Source organism: Peromyscus maniculatus, chromosome 5 (assembly GCF_049852395.1).
Source record: "Peromyscus maniculatus bairdii isolate BWxNUB_F1_BW_parent chromosome 5, HU_Pman_BW_mat_3.1, whole genome shotgun sequence".
NCBI classification, from domain to species: Eukaryota; Metazoa; Chordata; class Mammalia; order Rodentia; family Cricetidae; genus Peromyscus; species Peromyscus maniculatus.
Window position 1 is genome coordinate 136,102,652 of NC_134856.1, and position 20,143 is coordinate 136,122,794.

Consider the following 20,143-nt stretch of genomic DNA (forward strand, 5'->3'; position numbering starts at 1 on the left):
GTGCTGGGATTAAAAGCATGCGCCACCACTGCCTGGCACTGAATTGTTCTTAATCATTGAGTTTCAGTATAACAGATAATTTGATTAGTTTCTTTTGCTGTGTTAGGGCCGTGGGATATAGCTGTTAGCATCTTTTATTGTATTTTGGATTTATTTTTTGAGACATAGTCTTTCTATAAGCCTGACTGTACTGGAACTGACTATATAGACCAGGCTGGCTTCTAACTCAGAGCTCTTCCTGCCTCTGCTTCCTAAGTGCTGGAGGATTAAAGGCATGCACCTTTAGTCTGGTTTTAATCCATTTATACATCTAGCCATTCATGTATCTGTTTTTTTCTCCAGTCCTGGTGGTTAAAGCCAGGGCCTTGCATGTGGTGGACAAGCACTCAGCTGCTGGACTCCCTCCTGAAACCCCACTCATTTACTTGCTGCTTGATACTGGGGACTCAGTGTGGGGTCTCTGGCATGCTAGGCAAAAGTACTCTGCCAAATGAGCTTTGGTTTTTGTTTGTTTGTTTTGTTTTTGATTGTTTTTATTTTACTTTATCTGTTTGTTTGTTTTGAGGCAGATAGGGTTTCACTTTAGCACTGGCTGTCCTGGGATTCACTATGTAGATTTGGATGGCTTTAAGCTCAGAGATCCTACCTCTGTCTCCAGTTGTCTCCAAGTGCTGGGATAGAAGGAAAATGTCACCCCTGACTCTCCACCTTATTTTTTAAAACAAGATCTTTCATTGAATCTGGAGGTCCCTGATTGGGTTAGGCTTGCTGACCAATGAATTCTAGAGATCCACAGATACCTTCCTGACCGAGCCAAGAATCTCATACTTAGTAGTAGCCCAAGCTGGCCTTCAGTTTGCTATATAGCTGAGGCTGGTGTTGAACTCCTATCCTGACTACCTCTCAATTGCTGGGATTACAGGCATGCATGATTCAGCCCTGATTCTTAGTATAATAGAAATAATGTATAGTTACAAATGCAGGGAATGAAATTATAGCAGCTATTTTTAAGGTGTTACCATATGCATCCAGTATATAGGTGCTTTGTAGAATGAAATGTTAAAACTGTGCTGAAGGTTGTAATTTTGTTGACTTTTGTTTTTATGGATTTGTCTATGAAAGAGCTCGGGTTCCTGCCTAGAATGATTTTAATTATTTATCACATGCTTAATTAATGCTCACATTAAAAGTAGCTGCATATTAGGTATTGGAGTGCAAGCCTATAATCTTAACACTGAGGAGCTTCAGGCTGGAACTAACTTGGATTATATAGAAAGTTCTGTGGGAGCCTGGATTACACAGACCCTCCCTCAAAAACAACCAACCAAGGACAAGCATGGTGGTGTATATCTCCCAGAACCTGGGAGGCAGAGACAGGAGAACCCCTGTGAGTGAGGCCAGCCTGGTCTACATATCAAGTTCCAGGACAGCCAAGGCTACATAGTAAGACTCTGACTCAAAAAAACAAAACAATGCTGGGAGGCGGCGCACATTTATAATCCCAGCATTTGAGAGACAGAGCTAGGCGGATCTCTGTGAGTTCGAGGCCAGCCTGCTCTACAGATCGAGAACAGGACAGGCACCAAAATTACATAGAGAAACCCTGTCTTGAAAAACCAAAAAAACCAAACCAAAACAAACAAACAAAAAAAAACTACTCAGAAACCTCCTCACTCCCCAAGGTGTTTGGGATTGGAGAGATGGTTCAATGTTTTAGAACATTTGGGTTTTTTGTTTGTTTTTGTTTTTGTTTTTTAGACAAGATATTTCTGTGTAACAGCCCTGACTTTCCTGGAACTGGATTTGTAGACCACATTGGCCTTGAACTCACTGAGATCTGGCTGCCTCTACGTCCCTAGTACCTGGACTAAAGGCATGCACTGCCACGCCTGGCAAGAGCACTTGCTCTTGAAGAGTACCTGGGTTCAATTGCCAGCACCCAGGTGGCAGCTCACAATTGTCTGTTACTGTAGTTCTAGGGTATCCTATGTTCTCTTCTGGCCTCTGGGGGTACTAGGCATGCATACAGGTAAAATACACATATATGTTAAAAAAACAAACCACCTACCCACCCAAAGTAAAGTTCAGATTTTCTTCCTAAAACCTATATCTCCGTTTATTTAAAAATTTTTCTTCATGTGTCCATGGGTATATGCCACATGTGGGTGCCTAAGGAGGCCAGAAGATGGCATTGGATTTTCTGGAACTGGAGTTGTAAGCAGTTAGTTGTAAGCTGCCTTATATGGGTGCTGGGGATCCAAACTCAGGTCCTCTGGGAGTTTGGGAGAGCAGCAAGTGCTCTTAACCGCTGAGCCATCTCTTCATCCCCTTAGTTATCTTTTTTATTAATTGTTTAAAGATTTATTTTATGTGTATGATTGTGTGCCACATGGATGCCTGGGAGTTGTGGATGTTCGTGAGCTGATGTGGGTGCCTGGGGAATCAGTGATCTTCACTGGCTGAGCCTCTGAACAGTTGTCCCTCCCTGGTTTTGTTAGGGTTTCAGGCAGTCTAGGATTGCCGCAGAATTGATTATACATTAAAGCTGGGGCTGACTTTGATCCTCCTGCCTTATCTCCTAAGTGTTGGGATCGTAGACATGTGCCAACACACTCACTATTTATCTGTTTATTTTGTGTGTTAGAAGGCAGTGGTGTGTGTACATGGGTGCACCTGTGTTTGGAGGCCAAAAGTGTCTTTCTCAGTTGCTCTTTACCTCATTTATTTAATTTTTTAGAATTTTAGTCTTGTGGTTTGTGTGTTCATATGTGAGTGCGGTACATTCATGGAGGTCAGAGTACAACCTTGGATCTTGCGTCACTGATTGGCTAGACTGGCTGGCCAGCAAGCCCTGGAGATCTGCCTTGCCTGTCTGTGTTTCACCAGTGCTAGGACCTGGAACTCATAGAGCCTGCTCTGACTTCAAACCTTGAATCTTCTTTCTTCAGCTCCCTAAGTACTAGGACTCTAAGATTCATACCTCTGTGCCCTGCTCCTCTCAATTAGAGTTTTGATCTACAGTTAGTAAATGGCAGAAGTAGACTCCTTAAATAGGGAGGGCCAACTATATTCCATTGTAGGCACAAATCACATGTTTCCATTCTTCAGTTAATGGCCATTTGATTTTTTTTCTTCTTTTTGACTATGATACATAATCCTGTGAACATTTGTATACATTTTTGTGTGTGTCTGTATTTTTCCCTGGTGCTGGGGATGCATATGAGCTCTTGTAGATGATAGGCAAGTACTCTACCACTGAACTTATATCCAAGCCCTGGCTATATGTATCTATTAGTCTTGAGTATATCTATGAGTGGAATTACTGGGTCATGTGATTATTACTCTGTCTGGCCATTTTTAAGAAATGGCCCTTCAGGCAAAATATTATTGTTTTGTGTCCCCTTGAGTTAAGCAGAGGAGTTGTTCTTAGTTCTTGTATCCTAGGTACTTTGGCCTCTGCAAAATACTTAGTGTGTTTACACCTTTTTTGTATTATACAAGATGGAAAGCGCAGGCCTGTAGAACAGTTTTTTTTCCTCTGAAGGCAGGAAGTTTGTGCTGTTTAAAGACATGGACGTGGAAGTCGAGATGGAGGCAATTAGATATCAGATTAAACAGACATATTATTTTTGGAGAAAGGATGTGGCCTGGGCTTCTATGTTGAACAATTGCTAAGAGCTTCATTTATATTTATACTGTATTCTATTTCAATTGTTCAGAGTTGTGCTATGTAGTATTTTGTATATCTTCCTAGTATATCATGGGGAAAATTTAGGGTTGGGTGCATTGGCATGAGTAGAGTATGGCCTATACTTCTAGGATTTGATTTGTTTTGTTTGAGACAGGGTCTCACTATGTAGTTCTAGCTAGATGGGACTATGTAGGCCAGGTTGGCCTTGAACTCCCAGAGATCTATGCTTGCCTCTGACTCTCAAGTACTGGAGTTAAAGGCTTGTACCACCATATCCTGTGTGCTTTGAGGTTTATTTTCATTATGACCATTAATGAAAATGTAAAACAAATATAAATTGAAAATTACTCTAAGCCAGGCATTAGTGCCGCATGCCTTTAGTCCCAGCACTCGGAAGGCAGAGTCAGGCAGATCTCTGTGGGTTCGAGGCCAGCCTGGTCTACAAAGTGAGTTCCAGGACAGGCACCAAAAGTACACAGAGAAACCCTGTCTCAAAAAACCAAAAGGAAAAAAAAAAAGAAAAAAGAAAAGAAAATTATTCTGAAAGGGTATGCTGTGAATGTTAAGTCAAGATAATTAGCTGGGCAGTGGTGGCGCATGCCTTTAATCCCAGCACTCGGGAGGCAGAGGCAGGCGGATCTCTGTGAGTTCGAGGCCAGCCTGGTCTCCAAAACGAGTTCCAGGAAAGGCGCAAAGCTACACAGAGAAACCCTGTCTCGAAAAACCAAAATATATATATAATTAGTGCTTATTTTATCATCCATAACTAGCTGGGTTTTTAATCCATTTATTTATATATCTATGTATTTATTTATTTATTTGTATTTTTCGAGACAGGGTTTCTCTGTGTAGCTTTTTTTTTAAATTTATTTATTACATATACAGTGTTCTGCCTGCATGTATCCCTGCAGGCCAGATGAGGGCACCAGTTGTCATTACAGATGGTTGTGAGCCACTCTGTGGTTGCTGGGAATTGAACTCAGGATCTCTGGAAGAGGAGCCAGTGCTCTTAACCCCTGAGCCATCTCTCCAGCCCTCTCTGTGTAGCTTTGTAGCCTGTCCTGGAACTCTCTCTGTAGACCAGGCTGGCCTCGAACTCAGAAATCCGCCTGCCTCTGCCTCCTGGGTGCTGGGATTAAAGGCGTGTGCCACCACTGCCTGGCAGGGGTTTTTATCTATTAACAGTAAAAACATTTATTGTGGATGTGATTAGGTGCTGTGTGCCATGGTGCTAATGTAGAGGTTAGAGAGTTAACAGATGGGGATTTGTTCTCTGCATTGTTATGAGTCCCAGGGATCAAATTCAAGTTGTCAGGGTTGGTGGCAGGTGTCTTTACCCACTGAGCCATCTTGCTGGCCATGCCTGGGTTTTGTTTTGTTTTCTTATTTATTTATTTATTTATTTATTTATTTATTTATTTATTTATTTATTTATTTATTTATTTATTTTGAGACAGGGTTTCTCTGTGTAGCTTTGGAGCCTTTCCTGGAACTTGCTCTGAAGCTCAGGCTGGCCTCAAACTCACAGAGATCTGCCTGCCTCTGCCTCCCGAATCCTGGAATTAAAGGTGTGCACCATCACTGCCCAACTCATTTTGTATTTTTTAGGCATTGGCTTTTCAGAATTCTAGTTGAAGGATAATACTGCAAAGGTTTTTTTATTCTCACTGATTCCCCATGTTTTGTTTGTCTAAAGTGTCAACCGAAGAAAAAGTCTGCACCACTGAAGTATGAAGTTGGCGATCTTATTTGGGCGAAATTCAAGAGACGCCCATGGTGGCCCTGCAGGATTTGTGCTGATCCATTGATTAATACACACTCAAAAATGAAAGGTAATAACTTAGAGTTGATTATTTGTGATAAAACAGTATGTGGAATCATAGGCTTGCAACTGCTTTTAGTGTAATTCAGGACTTTTGTTACTTTAGCAGTAAGTCATTGTTTTCTTTGAAATTTTATGAATTTTTAACAAATTTCCTCTTTTTAGTTTTTTTTTTTTTCTTTTTAGTTTGCCTACTCTGAGATTTAAAAGTTGTTAATTTACGCATGTTGGTACTTGCCTGTAATCTCATGATTTGAAAGATTGAGGCAGGAATCATGAATTTGAGGGCAGCAACATAGTGAGACTGTTTTAAATAAAAATTCTCAGCTATTCTGTATATATAGAATGGAAAATGGAAATGGCTATTTAGCTTTACCAATTAATGTATATTCCCAGCCCCTTTATCCCCGTTATCTGTTGGAGATGGGGTTTCATGTACCCCAGGTGGCTTTGAGCTGTCTGACCATCTGTTCTTCTCTGTTTCCCATGTGTCTTATCCGTGTGTGTCACCCAGTATATATGTGGTATTATGACCCTGTGAAAGGGTCATTCTGTTCTTCTCTGTTTCCCATGTGTCTTATCCGTGTGTGTCACCCAGTGACCCTGTGAAAGGGTCATTCAATCTAAAAAGGAGTCATAAACCCCAGGTTGAGAATGGCTGATTTAGGGTATTGGAAGCAGGAGGATTAAGGATTTCTAGGTCATTCTTGCCTACACAGTGAGTTTGAGGCCAACATGGGATACATGAAACTCTGCCTTAACAAGAAAGAATGACAGAATCTTGATTTGGAATATTTTTCTTTGGTTATTGTAATTTGTTTTTCTTACTTGGTGTTTCAGGGTTTCTATTTCTGTGAAGAGACAACTGTGACCATAGCAATTCTTATAAAGGAAAACATTTGGTTGGGTGGCTTACAGTTTTAGAGATTAAGTCCATTATCATCATGGTGGGACATGGCCACATGCAGGCAGACATGGTGCTGGAGAAGGAGCTGAGAATTCTAAATCTTGATCTGCAGGCAACAGGAATTGAACTGAACTAGGTGTAGCTTGAGCATAGGGGACCTCAAAGCCCACCTCTGTAGTGACAAACTTCCTCCAACAAGGCCACACCTATTTCAACAAAGCCACACCTCCTAATAGTGCTACTTCCTATGAACTTATAAGGGCCAGTTACATTCAAACTACCACACTTGGTTTAATATGTTTGAATCTAAGATATTTTAAATGTCTTAAAGCTAAAGTCTAAAACTTGATTTACTTATTTTTATAGTTTGCAATAATGTATGTATGTGTGTCTGATTGAGTGTGTGAGTGAGTGCAAGTACTTAAGGCGGTGGTGTTCTATATCCGTGAGCTGGAGTTACAGGCAGTTGTGAGCCATGGGTGTTGGGAATCGAATTCTGGTACTAGAAGAGCAGTAAGTGTTCTTTATGGCTAGGCCATCTCTGCAGATGCCTATTTTTATTATTTGAAAAGACTAGGGTTTTATTATTTGTCTTGGTCTGGAACTTGCTGTGTAGACTAGTTTGGCTTCAAACTAGTGATTATCCTGCTTCTATTGCAGAATTATACTGTCCCCCAAACCAATAAATACTCCTCCTGACCCATTCTCACCCCTCAAAAAGGTAAAGTGAGATTGCTGAAATTGATTTTATAGTTTTAATTTTTTATTTAATTTTTTTTTTTTTCTTTTTTTTGAGACAGAGTCTCTACATAGCCTTGGTTGGCCTGGGGCTCACTCTGTAGACCAGGCTGGCCTTGCACTCAGAGATTCACCTGCCTTTGCCTCTGAGTGCTGGCATTAAAGATTTACTTATTTTTATTTTATGTGGATGGGTGGTTTGCCTACCTGTATGCAAGAGGTTGGATTCCTTGGAATTGGTCTTATAGACAGTTGTGAACCAATGTGGGTCCTGGGAATTGAACCTCTGTTCTCTTGAAGAGCAGCCAGTGGTCTTAACTACTGAGCAATCTCTGCAGCCCCCCAGGGTTTTTTGTTTGTTTGTTTGTTTATTTGTGTTTTAAAGGATTTATCTTTATTTTTGTTTTATGTGTTTTGCCTTCATGCATGTATGTGCACCATGTTTATGCCCAGTGCCTATAGAGGCCATAAGAGTGTACTGGATCCTTGGACACTGGAGTTATGACTGGTTGTAAGCTACCATGTGGTGCTAGGAATTAAACTCAGGTCCTGTATAAGAACAGCCAGTGCTCCTAATGGCTGAGCTACCTTGCCAGCACTGGAGTTGTTTTTTACTCTGTTGTCTGTTACTCGTGTTGTAGAGTTTTGGTTTCTTTCCTTTTTGTTTTTCTAGACAGGGTTTCTTTGTATAATAGCCCTGTCCTTGCTTTGTAGACCAGGCTGGCCTCAAGTTCACAGAGATCCATCTCTCTCTTCCTCCTGAGTGCTAGGATTAAATGGGATTAAAGGCACACATCACCATGCCCAACATGCTATGTAGTCTAGATTGGCCTCTGACTCAGAGATCTGTCTCTGTCTGACTTCCTGTCTTAAGACTTTTTAGTTGTGTGATTAAACACCATGACCAAAAGCAACTTGGGGATGGGTGGATATTTCTTTTTTTTCCTTTTCTTTTTTCTCTTTTTTTTTTTTTTTTTGACTGGATGGGTGGATATTTCATCTTATATTTCCAGGTAACAAATATCTATCACTGAGGAATTCAGGGCAAACCCTGAGACAGGAACAAGCAGAAACCATGGAGAAGTGTTCTTACTGGCTTGCTTAGCCTCTATCACTGAGGAATTCAGGGCAAACCCTGAGACAGGAAAAAGCAGAAACCATGGAGGAGTGTTCTTACTGGCTTGCTTAGCCAGTTTTGTCCTATCACCCAGGACCATCTGCCAGGGATGGCACCATGCACAAAGAGCTGATCCCTCTCACACTGATGATCTCCACAGGTCTGCTGAGGCATTTTCTCAATTGAGGTTTTCTTTTCCCAAATGGCTCTATCCTATGCCAGGTTGACATAAAACTAGTTATCACATTCCCTAAGTGCTGAGATTAAGTTTTGGTTTCTTACTCACTATAGTTGTTTATTTTTCAAATACTATTTACATCATGTAGGTTGAGTCCTATGCCAGTACAGTTGACAAAATAATCACCTTGCTTATCTTAGTGGGAAATTAGAGTCCAGTAAAAGAGAGAAGCCACCAGCTAATATAAATAGGTAATTTCCTGAGAAGTGTACCAAACAATGTTGGCTTCTAATCAGTGTTAGGAACAGGGCCATCAACAGAAGTATTCTGGACAGTTTTGCTTATAGTGCTTGCTTTTTTTTTAAAAAAAAAAATGATTTATTTGTTTATATTTTATATTAATTGGTCGTTTGTCAAATGTATGTCTGTGTGCGAGTGTTGGATTCCCTGAAATTGGAATCACAGTTGTGAGCTGCCATGTGGGTACTGAGAATTGTACCTGAGTCCTCTGGAAGAGCAGCCAGTGCTCTTAACCACTGAACCATCTCTCCAGTCCTCTAGTGTTTGCTTTTTAACAAAATTTTCTTGAAAGATTTTATTATTTTTATTTCTTCATTTTATGTGTATGAGCATTTTTCTTGTATGTATGTATGAATACACATCACGTGTGGGCCTAATGCTCACGGAGGTCAGAATCTCTGAGTTTGAGGCCAGACTGACCTATAAAGCAAGTTCCAGGACAGCCAGAGCTGTTACATAGAGTAACCCTGTCTCAGACCTCCTCCCCCTCAAACACCCTCCCCTAAATAAACAAAACCTTCCTTTCTGGGAGCTCTGTTGCATTTAGGGAGAAAGTGTGTGTGTGTGTTCATGTATATGCATATATTAAGTACACGTGCCCTAAGGCACGTGTGGAGGTCCGAGGACTTGGGGTGTTGTGTGTCTCTCCTCACCATGTTTCTTAGTGATTAAACTCAGGTCAGGCTTAGCCACGGCACCTTTACCTGCTGGAGCCCCTCGCCAGCCCTAGTCATAGCAGTGCAGTTCTTTCCTCCACCTTTTTCTTTGAAAGATTTCAAGAATCTTTAGAAATCTGTAGAAAATTTAAGTATAATGAAATGAACAACTATACATTTATTTAGATTTAGCAGTTATAGAGTTGTGCCAATTCTTAGTTGATACGAATATTAAAATTACAATGTAGTATAAGTACAGTATATAAAAATAAAGTGATTTTTCTTTTTGTCGCCCTTAGGTTAAATATTTCAAATGATGTTAGAAAACACAAATTTTGGGGGGCTGGGGATGGAAAGTAAAGTGCTTTCCTTTCAAAACAGGAGGACTGAATTTCAATCCTCAGTGACAGAAAAGTCCAGGCACTGTGGGAACATCTATGGCACCAGCACTGGTGAGGCCCAGAGGGCAAGAAAGGCAGAGTTCTGCAACTAGAATTACAGGTGGCTATTGGGCTTGTAAAATGGGTGCTGGGAACTGAACTTGGGTCCCCTGCAGGAGCAATATGTGCTCTTAACCTCTGAGCCATCGCTTGTTTGTTTGAATTTATTTAATTTTATGTGCATTGGTGTGAGGATGTCAGATCCCCTAGAACTGAGTTACAACAGGTGTGAGCTGCCATGTGGATGTTGGGAATTGAACCTGGGACCTCTGGAAGGACAGCCAATGCTCTTAACCACTGAGCCATCTCTAGTACATGTCTGGCCTACCTATTTTTTTTTAAGATGTAATTTTTATTGTTTTTTATGTGTGGAGGTGTTTTACCTGCATGTGTGTCTGTGCACCACATGTATGCAGTGCCCATGGAGGCCAGAACAGGGTATCAGATCTCTGGGACTAGAGAGAGAGAGATGATTGTGAGCAACCACCTGGCTAACCATGTCTCCAGCCCTGTAATCAACATGGGTTTTTCTTTTTTCTTTTGATATTTATTTTAATTACTTGTATGTGTGGGTGTCTGTGTGTGGGTAATGAGTGCACAGGCCTGTGGATGTCAGAGCATTGGGTTCCTCAGAGATGGAGTTATAGGCAATTGGGAGTCACCAGATGTGAGTGCTGGGAACCCAACTCAGATCCTCTTCAAGAGCTATGCATGCTTTTTTTTTTTTTTTTTTTTCTTTTTCTTTTTCTTTTTCTTCTCGGAGTTGAGGACCAAACCCAGGGCCTTGTGCTTGCTAGGCAAGTGCTCTACCACTGAGCTAAATCCCCTGCTATGCATGCTTTTAACTGCTGAGCTATCTCTAGCCCCTTCAAAAATACTTCTATTTATTTTTATGTGTATTTGAGGGTGCTCACAGAGGGCAGAAGAGGGTGTTGGATTCCCCGAACCTGGAGTTACAGGAGATTGTGAGCTGACTGATCTGGGTGCTAGGAATTGAACTTAAGTCCTCCAGAACACCAAGAATCACTCTTAACAGCTGAGCCATCTCTCCAGCCATTCAGCATGGTTTTGAATATATATATATATATTTGGGGCCTCAAACATACTCCACAAGTGCTCTAACACCTGCAGGAGTCAGTGCTCTCCTTTCATTATGTGTTTCTGAAGACCAAACTCAGGCTGAACTCAGGTTGTCAGGTTTGGTGCCAAGTGTCTTTCCCTGCTGAGCAGTCTGTCTGAGTGGCCCAGAGAGCTCCTGTGGCTATAGGAGATTTGGCTATGATCATGATGTTGAGTACTCATCCTTTTGAAATAATGACACCTTTTTTTTATCCTTATCTAGTCGCCAATAGGAGGCCCTATCGAGAATACTACGTGGAGGCTTTTGGAGATCCTTCTGAAAAAGCCTGGGTGGCTGGAAAAGCAATCGTCATGTTTGAAGGCAGGCATCAATTTGAAGAACTCCCTGTCCTTAGGAGAAGAGGGAAACAGAAAGAAAAAGGATATAGGCATAAGGTAAAGACAATCTATAAACAAAAGGACCTCTCAAAAATTATCTTCTTATGGGTTGGCTTGTGGAGGAAGTAGAAGAAACAGCATTATAGATTTGAAATATACTATTACCTTTGGTTAGTAGGATATCTGAAGAAGTAATCACTAGAAAGTCAAATATTTTGTAGGGATTAGCTGTGGCTAGTTTCCATACAACTTTATGCTGAGGTTTTTTTGTTTTGTTTTTTGTTTTTTTGAGACAGGGTTTCTCTGTGTAGTTTTGGTGCCTGTCCTGGATCTTGCTCTGTAGACCAGGCTGGCCTCAAACTCATAGAGATCCACCTAGCTCTGCCTCCCGAGTGCTGGGATCAAAGGTGTGCACCACCACCGCTCGGCTTATGCTGAGTTTTTTGAGAAGTGACTCTACCTACCTCTGACTTGCCAAAAAGAAGGGGACACTACTGATTCCTTTGGTTATCTTTGCGAGAAGAAATGGTCAGAATGAGGGCCAAGGATCTAACTCATTGGAAGAGCTCTTGCCTACTAAGCAAAATCCCTTGTTTTAATCCTTAGGACTGAACAGGAAAGTAAAATAAAAACAAAAGATATTGCTTACCTTGAGTACTAATTATTTCTCTTAAAAATACAAAATGGGTTTATTCATTTATTTTGAGATAGGGTCTTGCTCTTCACCTTAGACTGTTCTTGAACTCAGGCCTTCTTGCCTCAGCTTTCCAGGTGCTAGAATTATAGAAATGTTCCCATAACATCCAACTTTGATAAGACTTTTTAGTTTTATTCTTTGCCAGTTTTTTTTTTTTTTTTTTTTTTTTTTTTGGTTTTTCGAGACAGGGTTTCTCTGTGTAGCTTTGCGCCTTTCCTGGGACTCACTTGGTAGCCCAGGCTGGCCTCGAACTCACAGAGATCCGCCTGGCTCTGCCTCCCGAGTGCTGGGATTAAAGGCGTGCGCCACCACCGCCCGGCTCCAGTTTTTAACTTTGTAGTTTCATACCTAGTTATATTTTAATCATGAGCATTTCTCTTTGTGTGTATGTGTGAGTTTTGTTCTTTTTTTTTTTTTTTTTTTGGCTTTTCGACAGGGTCTCATTGTTGCCCAGGTAGGCCTCACACTTGGCAGTTCTCTTGCCATAGTCTTCAAGAATGCTCAGAATACAGGCATGTGCCAGCACACTAGGTTTATGAACATTTGTTGCTTTTTATTCAATTCTTTTGCTTGTTTTTGAAACAGAGTCTCTATATACCCCTGACTGTCCTGAAAATTGCTAAGTCAATATGTAGATCAGGTTGGCTTTGTACTCAGATCCACCTGCCTCTGTCTTGGAGTGCTGGGATTAAAGGCTGTGCCACTAAGCCCAGCCCAAAAGGTGGTGGTTTTATTTGTTACTGTTTTTATAGATGTGGGTGACCTTGAATTCTAGATCCTCCTACCCCCACCTCCCAAGTGCAGGAATGCACCATCACCCTTAATTTATATGGTGCTGGGAATTAAACATTTGTATTTTTTGCTTGATGCTTTGTTACAGTTTGCTTATCAGAAAAGTTTGATTTCTTTTGTTAACAACTGTGTGTGCACATGTACATATTTGAGACAGGGTCTTGCTGTATAGCCCAGGCTGACCTTGATTTTTGTTAAAATACACATAAAACGCTGAGGGTGGGGGACTTTAATCCCGGCACTGGAAGGCAGAGGCAGGCAAATCTCTGTGAGTTTGAGGCTAGTCTGGTCTACAGAGTGAGTTCCAGGATAGCCAGGGTTACACAGAGAACCTTGTCTCAACCCTCCCCCTCCCAAAAAAAAGTGACATAAACTTGTCATTCAGTCTCTTTTTCTTTGTCTCTGGTATCAGTCCATCCATGTCCCCAACCCCATGTTGGGCACTGAATCCATGGCCTTTGACATGTTAGGAAAGTGCCCTATTGATGAGCTTGTTATTTATCAGCCCTTGTTATTTTCATGTTATAAAGCTGAAGCTACAGCCTTAAACCCTAACTCCTTGTTTCCCTTTTCTTGGTAGTTCTTGGTAATTGTCATTCTCTGTCCCTGTGATTTCACATTCTTTTATAGTCAGTTGTTTAGTTAGTCATAGGTTCTTGCTGTACTGCTCCTACTAACCTTCAACTTCAGTACTCAAGGGATCCTTCTCCCTCAACGTCTTGAGTAGCTGGGACTCTAGGTATGAACATCTTGGCCAGCTTTTATTGTCAATTGTATAAGAAACAGTTTGTAGAGCTGGGGTATTTGTTGGTTTACACCTGTAATCCCAGGAAGCAGAGACTGGAGGATCATTTGCAGATTTGAGGCCTGCTTGGTCTACATAGTAAAGTCTAAGCCCCAGCCAGGTTTATAGAATAAGACTGTCAGAAAAACAAAGGACACATGTTCTTAGATTGTTGCTTCATAATCCAGTGTATATAACTGCTTTTGTACTGTTGTTTTCAGAATCATAATTTGGGTAATTCAGAGTTAGTGATAAACATGAAGTGCCATTTATTACAGGTGCATGGGATTTGTCTTTATCTCTCTCCCTTCCTTCCTCTCTTAATATTCATTTATTTACTCATTCATCAATTCATTTGTCCATCCATCTGTCCATCCATCCATCCATTTATTTAGAGGCAGGGTTTCTTTGTGTAGCCCTGGCTGTCCTGGAACTGGCTATGTAGACCAGGCTGGCCTTGAACTCACAGAGCCTCCTGCCTCTGCCTCCTGAGTGCTGGGATTCAAGGTGTGTGCCAGCACTGCTTGGTTGTCTGCATCTCTTAAGATGGTATAGCAGCTTGTACTTTATAACTATTCTAATGTTTAAAATTATAAAATACTATACCATAAGGCTGTCTTCTCACAATACTAGTGTATGCATTTGTTAGGATGGAAGAATTTAACTGCTTCTTGCCACTGTTCTCCCTGCATGGCAGTGTGGGGGGAGGCATCAGATTTTGTGTCAAGTTTTATTTAGCTGTGTAGATTTATTAGCTCTCTTTAGAAGAATTCATTAGGGCTTTCATCTTTTGGCAACCTGATTTACTTTGATCACTAACATTAGCACAGATGTATGTGTAATTATGTCTGAAATTGACTAAAAGGTCAGTGTAGTACCTTATAGGAGGAGGCTACCTGTCTTGTGACATTATATTTTATATGTATTGGGGAGCATTCTAGTTATTTGTGACTATTAGGTAGACCCTTGCCAAATAACATTACAGAGATCCAAGGATGGAAGGGTCTGAAAAAGTAGGTGTGCTTCAGAGTCTGGCTGTCCTCCTTCATGAAGAATTTAGAGATGACCAAATGGATTTGTGTACCTGCTTTGTTTTTGTATCTCTGCATTAAGTAATTATGTTCCGAAGATAATTTGGTTATACTCCAAGTCATTCATAGCACATATAGAAGAGCCTTGGTTAATTAAGTACCCTGGTGATAGCTAGAACTTCAAATTTCAGGTCCTATAGGGGCACCTGACGCATTCATTCCTCTTATCTTGTTTTTCCATGCTTTGCTTCTTTGAAGCTTCTTTCTTTAAGTGAAGCTCAGTGCGTGTATGCTTGTGTCCTTTAATACATGTCAGGAAGAAAATACTATTTTGTTCTACAGTGTAAATATGGAGGGTATGAGTCTTTAGAAATGGGTCTTGCTTTAGAAATCTATTGTTACTACTTTTAGTTGAAGTTAATAGTCCACTCTGTTTTGCTGATAAATAATGAGGGCCTTTATTTATATGGTACTAGTTCTTGCAGTTATAATAGATAACTTATTTGTTTTTGATTTTTTAAGACAGAGTTTTTCTGTGTAGCCCTGGCTGTCCTAGAACTTGCTCTGTAAACCAGGTTGTTCTCGAGCTAAGGAATCTATCTTCCACTGCCTCCCAAATGCTGGATGGAATTAAAGGTGTCTGCCATCACCACCCAGCTTTGGAGAGGAGAACAGCAAGATTAGCCAGGCATACTTGTGGACACCTTTGATCCCAGTACTTGGAAGGCAGAGGCAGGGGGATCTGTGAATTTGAGGCCAGCCTGGTCTACACAGTGAGTTCCAGGACAGCCAGAGCTGCATAGTGAGACACTGTCTTGAAAAAGGAACAACAAGCCGGGCAGTGTTGGCGCACGCCTTTAATCCCAGCACTTGGGAGGCAGAGGCAGGTGGATCTCGGTGAGTTCGAGGCCAGCCTGGGCTACCAAGTGAGTTCCAGGAAAGGCGCAAAGCTACACAGAGAAACCCTGTCTCGAAAAACCAAGAAAAAGAAAAAGGAACAACAAAAACAAACCCTTGAACAACAGGATGTTAGATTGATTCTGATTTGAGATGCTTATTATCTCCTTGTTTTTACTTTTCTTTTTTGAATAATTGATATTCTTATTTTCCTTTTAATTTAAGGTTCCTCAGAAAATTTTGAGTAAATGGGAAGCCAGTGTTGGTCTTGCTGAGAAATATGATGTTCCCAAGGGATCTAAGAACCAAAAATGTGTCACCAGTTCAATCAAGTTGGACAGTGAAGAAGATATGCTATTTGAGGACTGTACAAATGATCCTGAGTCAGAACACAACCTGTTGCTTAATGGCTGCCTGAAGTCTCTGGCTTTTGATTCTGAGCATTCTGCAGATGAAAAGGAAAAGCCCTGTGACAAGTCTCAAGCTAGAAAAAGCTCTGATAGTATAAAAAGGACTAGTGTGAAAAAGGGCCTCCTGCCATTTGAAGCACAGAAAGAGGACCGGAGGGGGAAAATTCCAGAGAGCCTTGGCCTAGACTTTATCTCTGGGAGTGTATCTGATAAACAGGCTTCTAATGAACTTTCCAGGATAGCAAACAGCCTCACAGGATCTAAAACTGCACCAGGAAGTTTCCTCTTTTCCTCATGTATGCAGAGCACTGCTAAGGCAGATTTTGAGACTTCAAATTGTGATTCTTTATCAGGTTTGTCTGAGAGTGCTTTGATCTCTAAACATTCTGTAGAGAAAAAGAAACTCCAGTCAGGCCTGGTGTGCAGCTCAAAAGTACAACTCTGCTATATTGGAGCTGGCGATGAGGAAAAGCGAAGTGATTCTGTTAGTGTGTGTACCACTTCTGATGATGGGAGCAGTGATCTGGATCCTACAGAACATAACAATGCAGAATTTGGTAACAGTGTCCTTGAAATTACAGATGCTTTTGATAGGACAGAGAATACTTTATCCATGCACAAAAATGAAACAAAGTATTCTAGATATCCTGCCACAAACAGAGTAAACGAAAAACAGAAGTCCCTCATTACTAATTCACATACAGACCACTTAATGGATTCTACCAAGACAGTGGAGTCTGGAACTACTGAGATATCTCAGGTTAATCTTTCTGATATTAAAGTCCGTACTCCTGTTCCCAAAACCCAACCAGAATTTAGAAATGACAGTCTCACTCCAAAATTCAGTGCACCACCAAGCATTTGTAGTGAAAACTCATTGATAAAGGGTGGAGCTGCAAATCAAACTCTGTTACCTTTGAAAAGCAAACAGCCCAAGTTCCGTAGTATAAAATGCAAGCATAAAGAAAACCCAGCTGATGCAGAACCCTCAGCTACAAGTGAGGACCTCAGCTTAAAATGCTGTTCTTCTGATACCAAAGGCTCTCCTTTGGCCAGCATTCCCAAAAGTGGGAAAGCAGAGGGCCTAAAACTACTGAACAATATGCACGAGAAAACCAGAGATTCAAGTGACATAGAAACAGCGGTGGTGAAGCATGTTCTGTCTGAATTGAAGGAGCTCTCCTACAGATCCTTAAATGAGGATGTCAGTGACTCTGGAACATCCAAGTCATCAAAGCCATTACTGTTTTCTTCTGCTTCTAGTCAGAATCATATACCTATTGAACCAGATTACAAATTTAGTACATTGCTAATGATGCTAAAAGATATGCATGATAGTAAGACGAAGGAGCAGAGGCTGATGACTGCTCAAAATCTGGCTGCTTACCGCACTCCAGATCGCGGGGACTGTTCTACTAGTAGCCCTGCAGGGGCATCAAAGGTTTTGGTGTTAGGAGGCTCCACACACAATTCTGAAAAAACTGGAGATGGCACTCAGGACGCAATCCGGCTGAGTTCTAGTGGGGGTGACTCTTCGTTGTCTGGAGAATTATCTTCTTCCCTGTCTGGCTTAGCTTCAGACAAAAGAGACCCTGCTTGTGGTAAAAGTCGCTCAAACTGTATTCCAAGGCGCACCTGTGGCCGAGCAAAGCCGTCATCCAAATTGAGAGAAGCAGTTTCAGCCCAGATGGCAAAACCCCTAGTAAACCCCAAAGCCTTAAAGACAGAGCGAAAAAGAAAGTTGAACCGACTTCCAGCTGTGCCCATTGGCGCTAACCAGCTGGAAGACAAAGAAAGTGGATGCTCCTTGAATGGCCCATCAAGGGGTGGGGCTGAAGATCTTGGGGAAGAAGAGCCTCTTCAGCAAATGGGCCATTTAAGAAATGAAGACACCCATTTTTCTGATGTACATTTTGATAGCAAGGTTAAACAATCCGACCCTGAGAAAATTCTTGAGAAAGAACCTTTTGAGAACAGCAAAGACCCAGAACTCGGCTCTGAAATTAACAGTGAGGATGATGAACACCATGGTGTTAATCAAGTGGTGCCTAAAAAGCGGTGGCAGCGATTAAACCAAAGGCGCCCTAAGCCTGGAAAACGCACTAACAGATTTAGGGAGAAAGAAAATTCAGAGGGTGCCTTTGGAGTCTTGCTTCCTGGTGACCCTGTGCAGAAGGGGCGGGATGATTACTTAGAACAAAGAGCTCCTCCTACAAGCATACTTGAGGACTCAGCAGCAGATCCTAATCATGTTGGCCACTCGGATTCAGTTGGGCCACGGCTGAACATTTGTGATAAATCCAGTGTTTGCGTGGGTGATGTGGAGAAGGAGACAGGAATTCCCAGTTTGACACCACAGACCAAACTCCCTGAACCAGGTAAGGTTACATCTAGTAGAAAGTGATGAGAGAATTTGTTGATAATGTTGCTTTCATGACAGTTGCTGTTTGCTGTTCTGAAGTCCTGGGTCTGTCTGTCGTAATGGAAAAAAATGTCTTACAAACTGGGAGGGCAGAATTATTACTGGATTAAGAAACAGTTTTATTTTGAAGACCGAAATCTAAAACTGGGGTTTCTGTATTTTCAGACTTTTTTGTTGTATTTTATTTTGCTACTATTGGGGATTGAATTAAGACCTCCTGCATGCTTGTCAGTACTCTACTCTGAGTTACATGCCCCACAGTTCATTTTTATCAGAAGCCTTTCTTCCTTTGTTTTTGTAAGTCCCAACAATTTTTTCCCCGTTTCCGGTTTCTTACCTTATAAAGTTGACTGACATTTTGGGATCCAGGCGGTAATTGAGAGGCTCTACTTTAAGAGACGTGCTAAGAAATCCTATCCTATGGGCTACTTTTTTTTCTCTGCTGAATCTTAAGTTTTTGTTTTAAGATGGGGTGTCTGTGTAGTCCTGGCTGTCTTGGAACTTGGTTTGTAGCCCAGGCTGCCTCACACTCAAGAGATCCTGGTGCCGGGATTAAAGGACCACCACCGTGCCCAGCTAACTTTTTTTTTCCCCCTTGAGAAGTTTAAAGTCTTATGTAATGATTTTCACTGTTTTTGCTCTTGATATTTTTTGTTAGGTGTCATAGCCAATAAGCTATTGTCCATCCCAATGTGATAACATTCTTCCCTGTATTTCAGTTTAATTGTCTTAAGTCATATACCTATTTGTTTTGTTGTTAATTTTTTTGTGTGGTGGAAGGCATTGGCCCTGAATTCTTTTGATGTGGATATTCAGTGCTCCCATAATCATTTGTTAAAGAAACTGTACTTTTTCCATTGAGATCATCTTGCTTTTTAGCTTCCTGAGTGCTGAGATTGTAGATGCTCAGCTTTGAAAGAGTTTGAGAACACTGAACTGCTTGGAGGAATGCTCCAGTGAACCGTGGGCTTCCTGGGCTTTGCTGTTGTTCTTAAATTTTATTTTATTTTTTAGAAAGAGACAGAGACAGAGAGAAACAGAGACAGAGAGAATGCACATGAGTTCAGGTCTCAACAAGCCAAAGATGTTGGACCCCCAGGAACTAGAGTTATATATATAGGTCAGTGTGAGCCACCTGATGGGGGTGTTGGGAATCTTGGGTCCTCTGGAAGAGCTGTACATTCTCTTAACTGCTGAGTCATCTCTCCAGCCCTGTTGGAAATTTGTTTTGTTTTGTTTTTAATTTATTTTATGTTTTGCTTACAAGTATAGTGTGCTCACAGAGGTTAGAAGAGGGTATCAGGTCCCCTGGAACTGGAGTTAGGCAGTTATAAGCTGCCATGTGGATGCTTGGCTTCTCGGAAAAAACAGCCAGTGCTCAGAACAGCTGAGCCATCTCTCCAGCCCTGGGAAGTGTTTTGATTATTCAGTCTTACTATGTCTGTTTAGATTTTTTTTCCCTTTTGTTCTTCAAGACAGTTTCTCTGTGTATCTTCAGCTCTCCTAGAGCTAGCTCTGTAGACCAGGCTGCCTCTGCCTCCCAAGTGCAGGAATCAAAGACATTATCTCTGTTTTATTTAGATTTTTTAAAAATGATTCATTTCATTCATTCAGTCTTGTTGGATTGACTATTTCAAGGAATTTATTCAGTTCTTCTGGATTGTCCAGTTTGTTGGTGTATAAGTCCTTAATGATTTCAGTTGTAATGTCTCTTTATGATTTAAGTCCTTTTTCTCCTTAATGTTGTCAAGAGCTTGTAATATGTATATATTTTTTTCTTTTTAAAACTCCAGCCTGAGGACC

At 41.2% G+C, this 20,143-nt stretch overlaps 1 protein-coding gene and 1 long non-coding RNA gene across 4 annotated transcripts in view; one reads left to right on the forward strand and one right to left on the reverse strand.

Annotated features, from left to right (window-relative positions):
• Window positions 1-20,143, reverse strand: part of LOC143273503 (uncharacterized) — a 43,796-nt gene that overhangs the window by 13,193 nt on the left and 10,460 nt on the right. The window lies entirely within an intron of this gene.
• Nsd1 (nuclear receptor binding SET domain protein 1) overlaps window positions 1-20,143 on the forward strand; it is a 113,929-nt gene that overhangs the window by 12,903 nt on the left and 80,883 nt on the right. For all 3 annotated transcript variants that reach the window (XM_006976804.4, XM_042278528.2, XM_015995706.3), the window contains 3 exons: window positions 5,388-5,523; window positions 11,192-11,364; window positions 15,734-18,296. In XM_006976804.4, coding sequence (XP_006976866.1) covers window positions 5,388-5,523; window positions 11,192-11,364; window positions 15,734-18,296 — 2,872 coding nt within the window. The remainder of the gene's footprint in view (window positions 1-5,387; window positions 5,524-11,191; window positions 11,365-15,733; window positions 18,297-20,143) is intronic.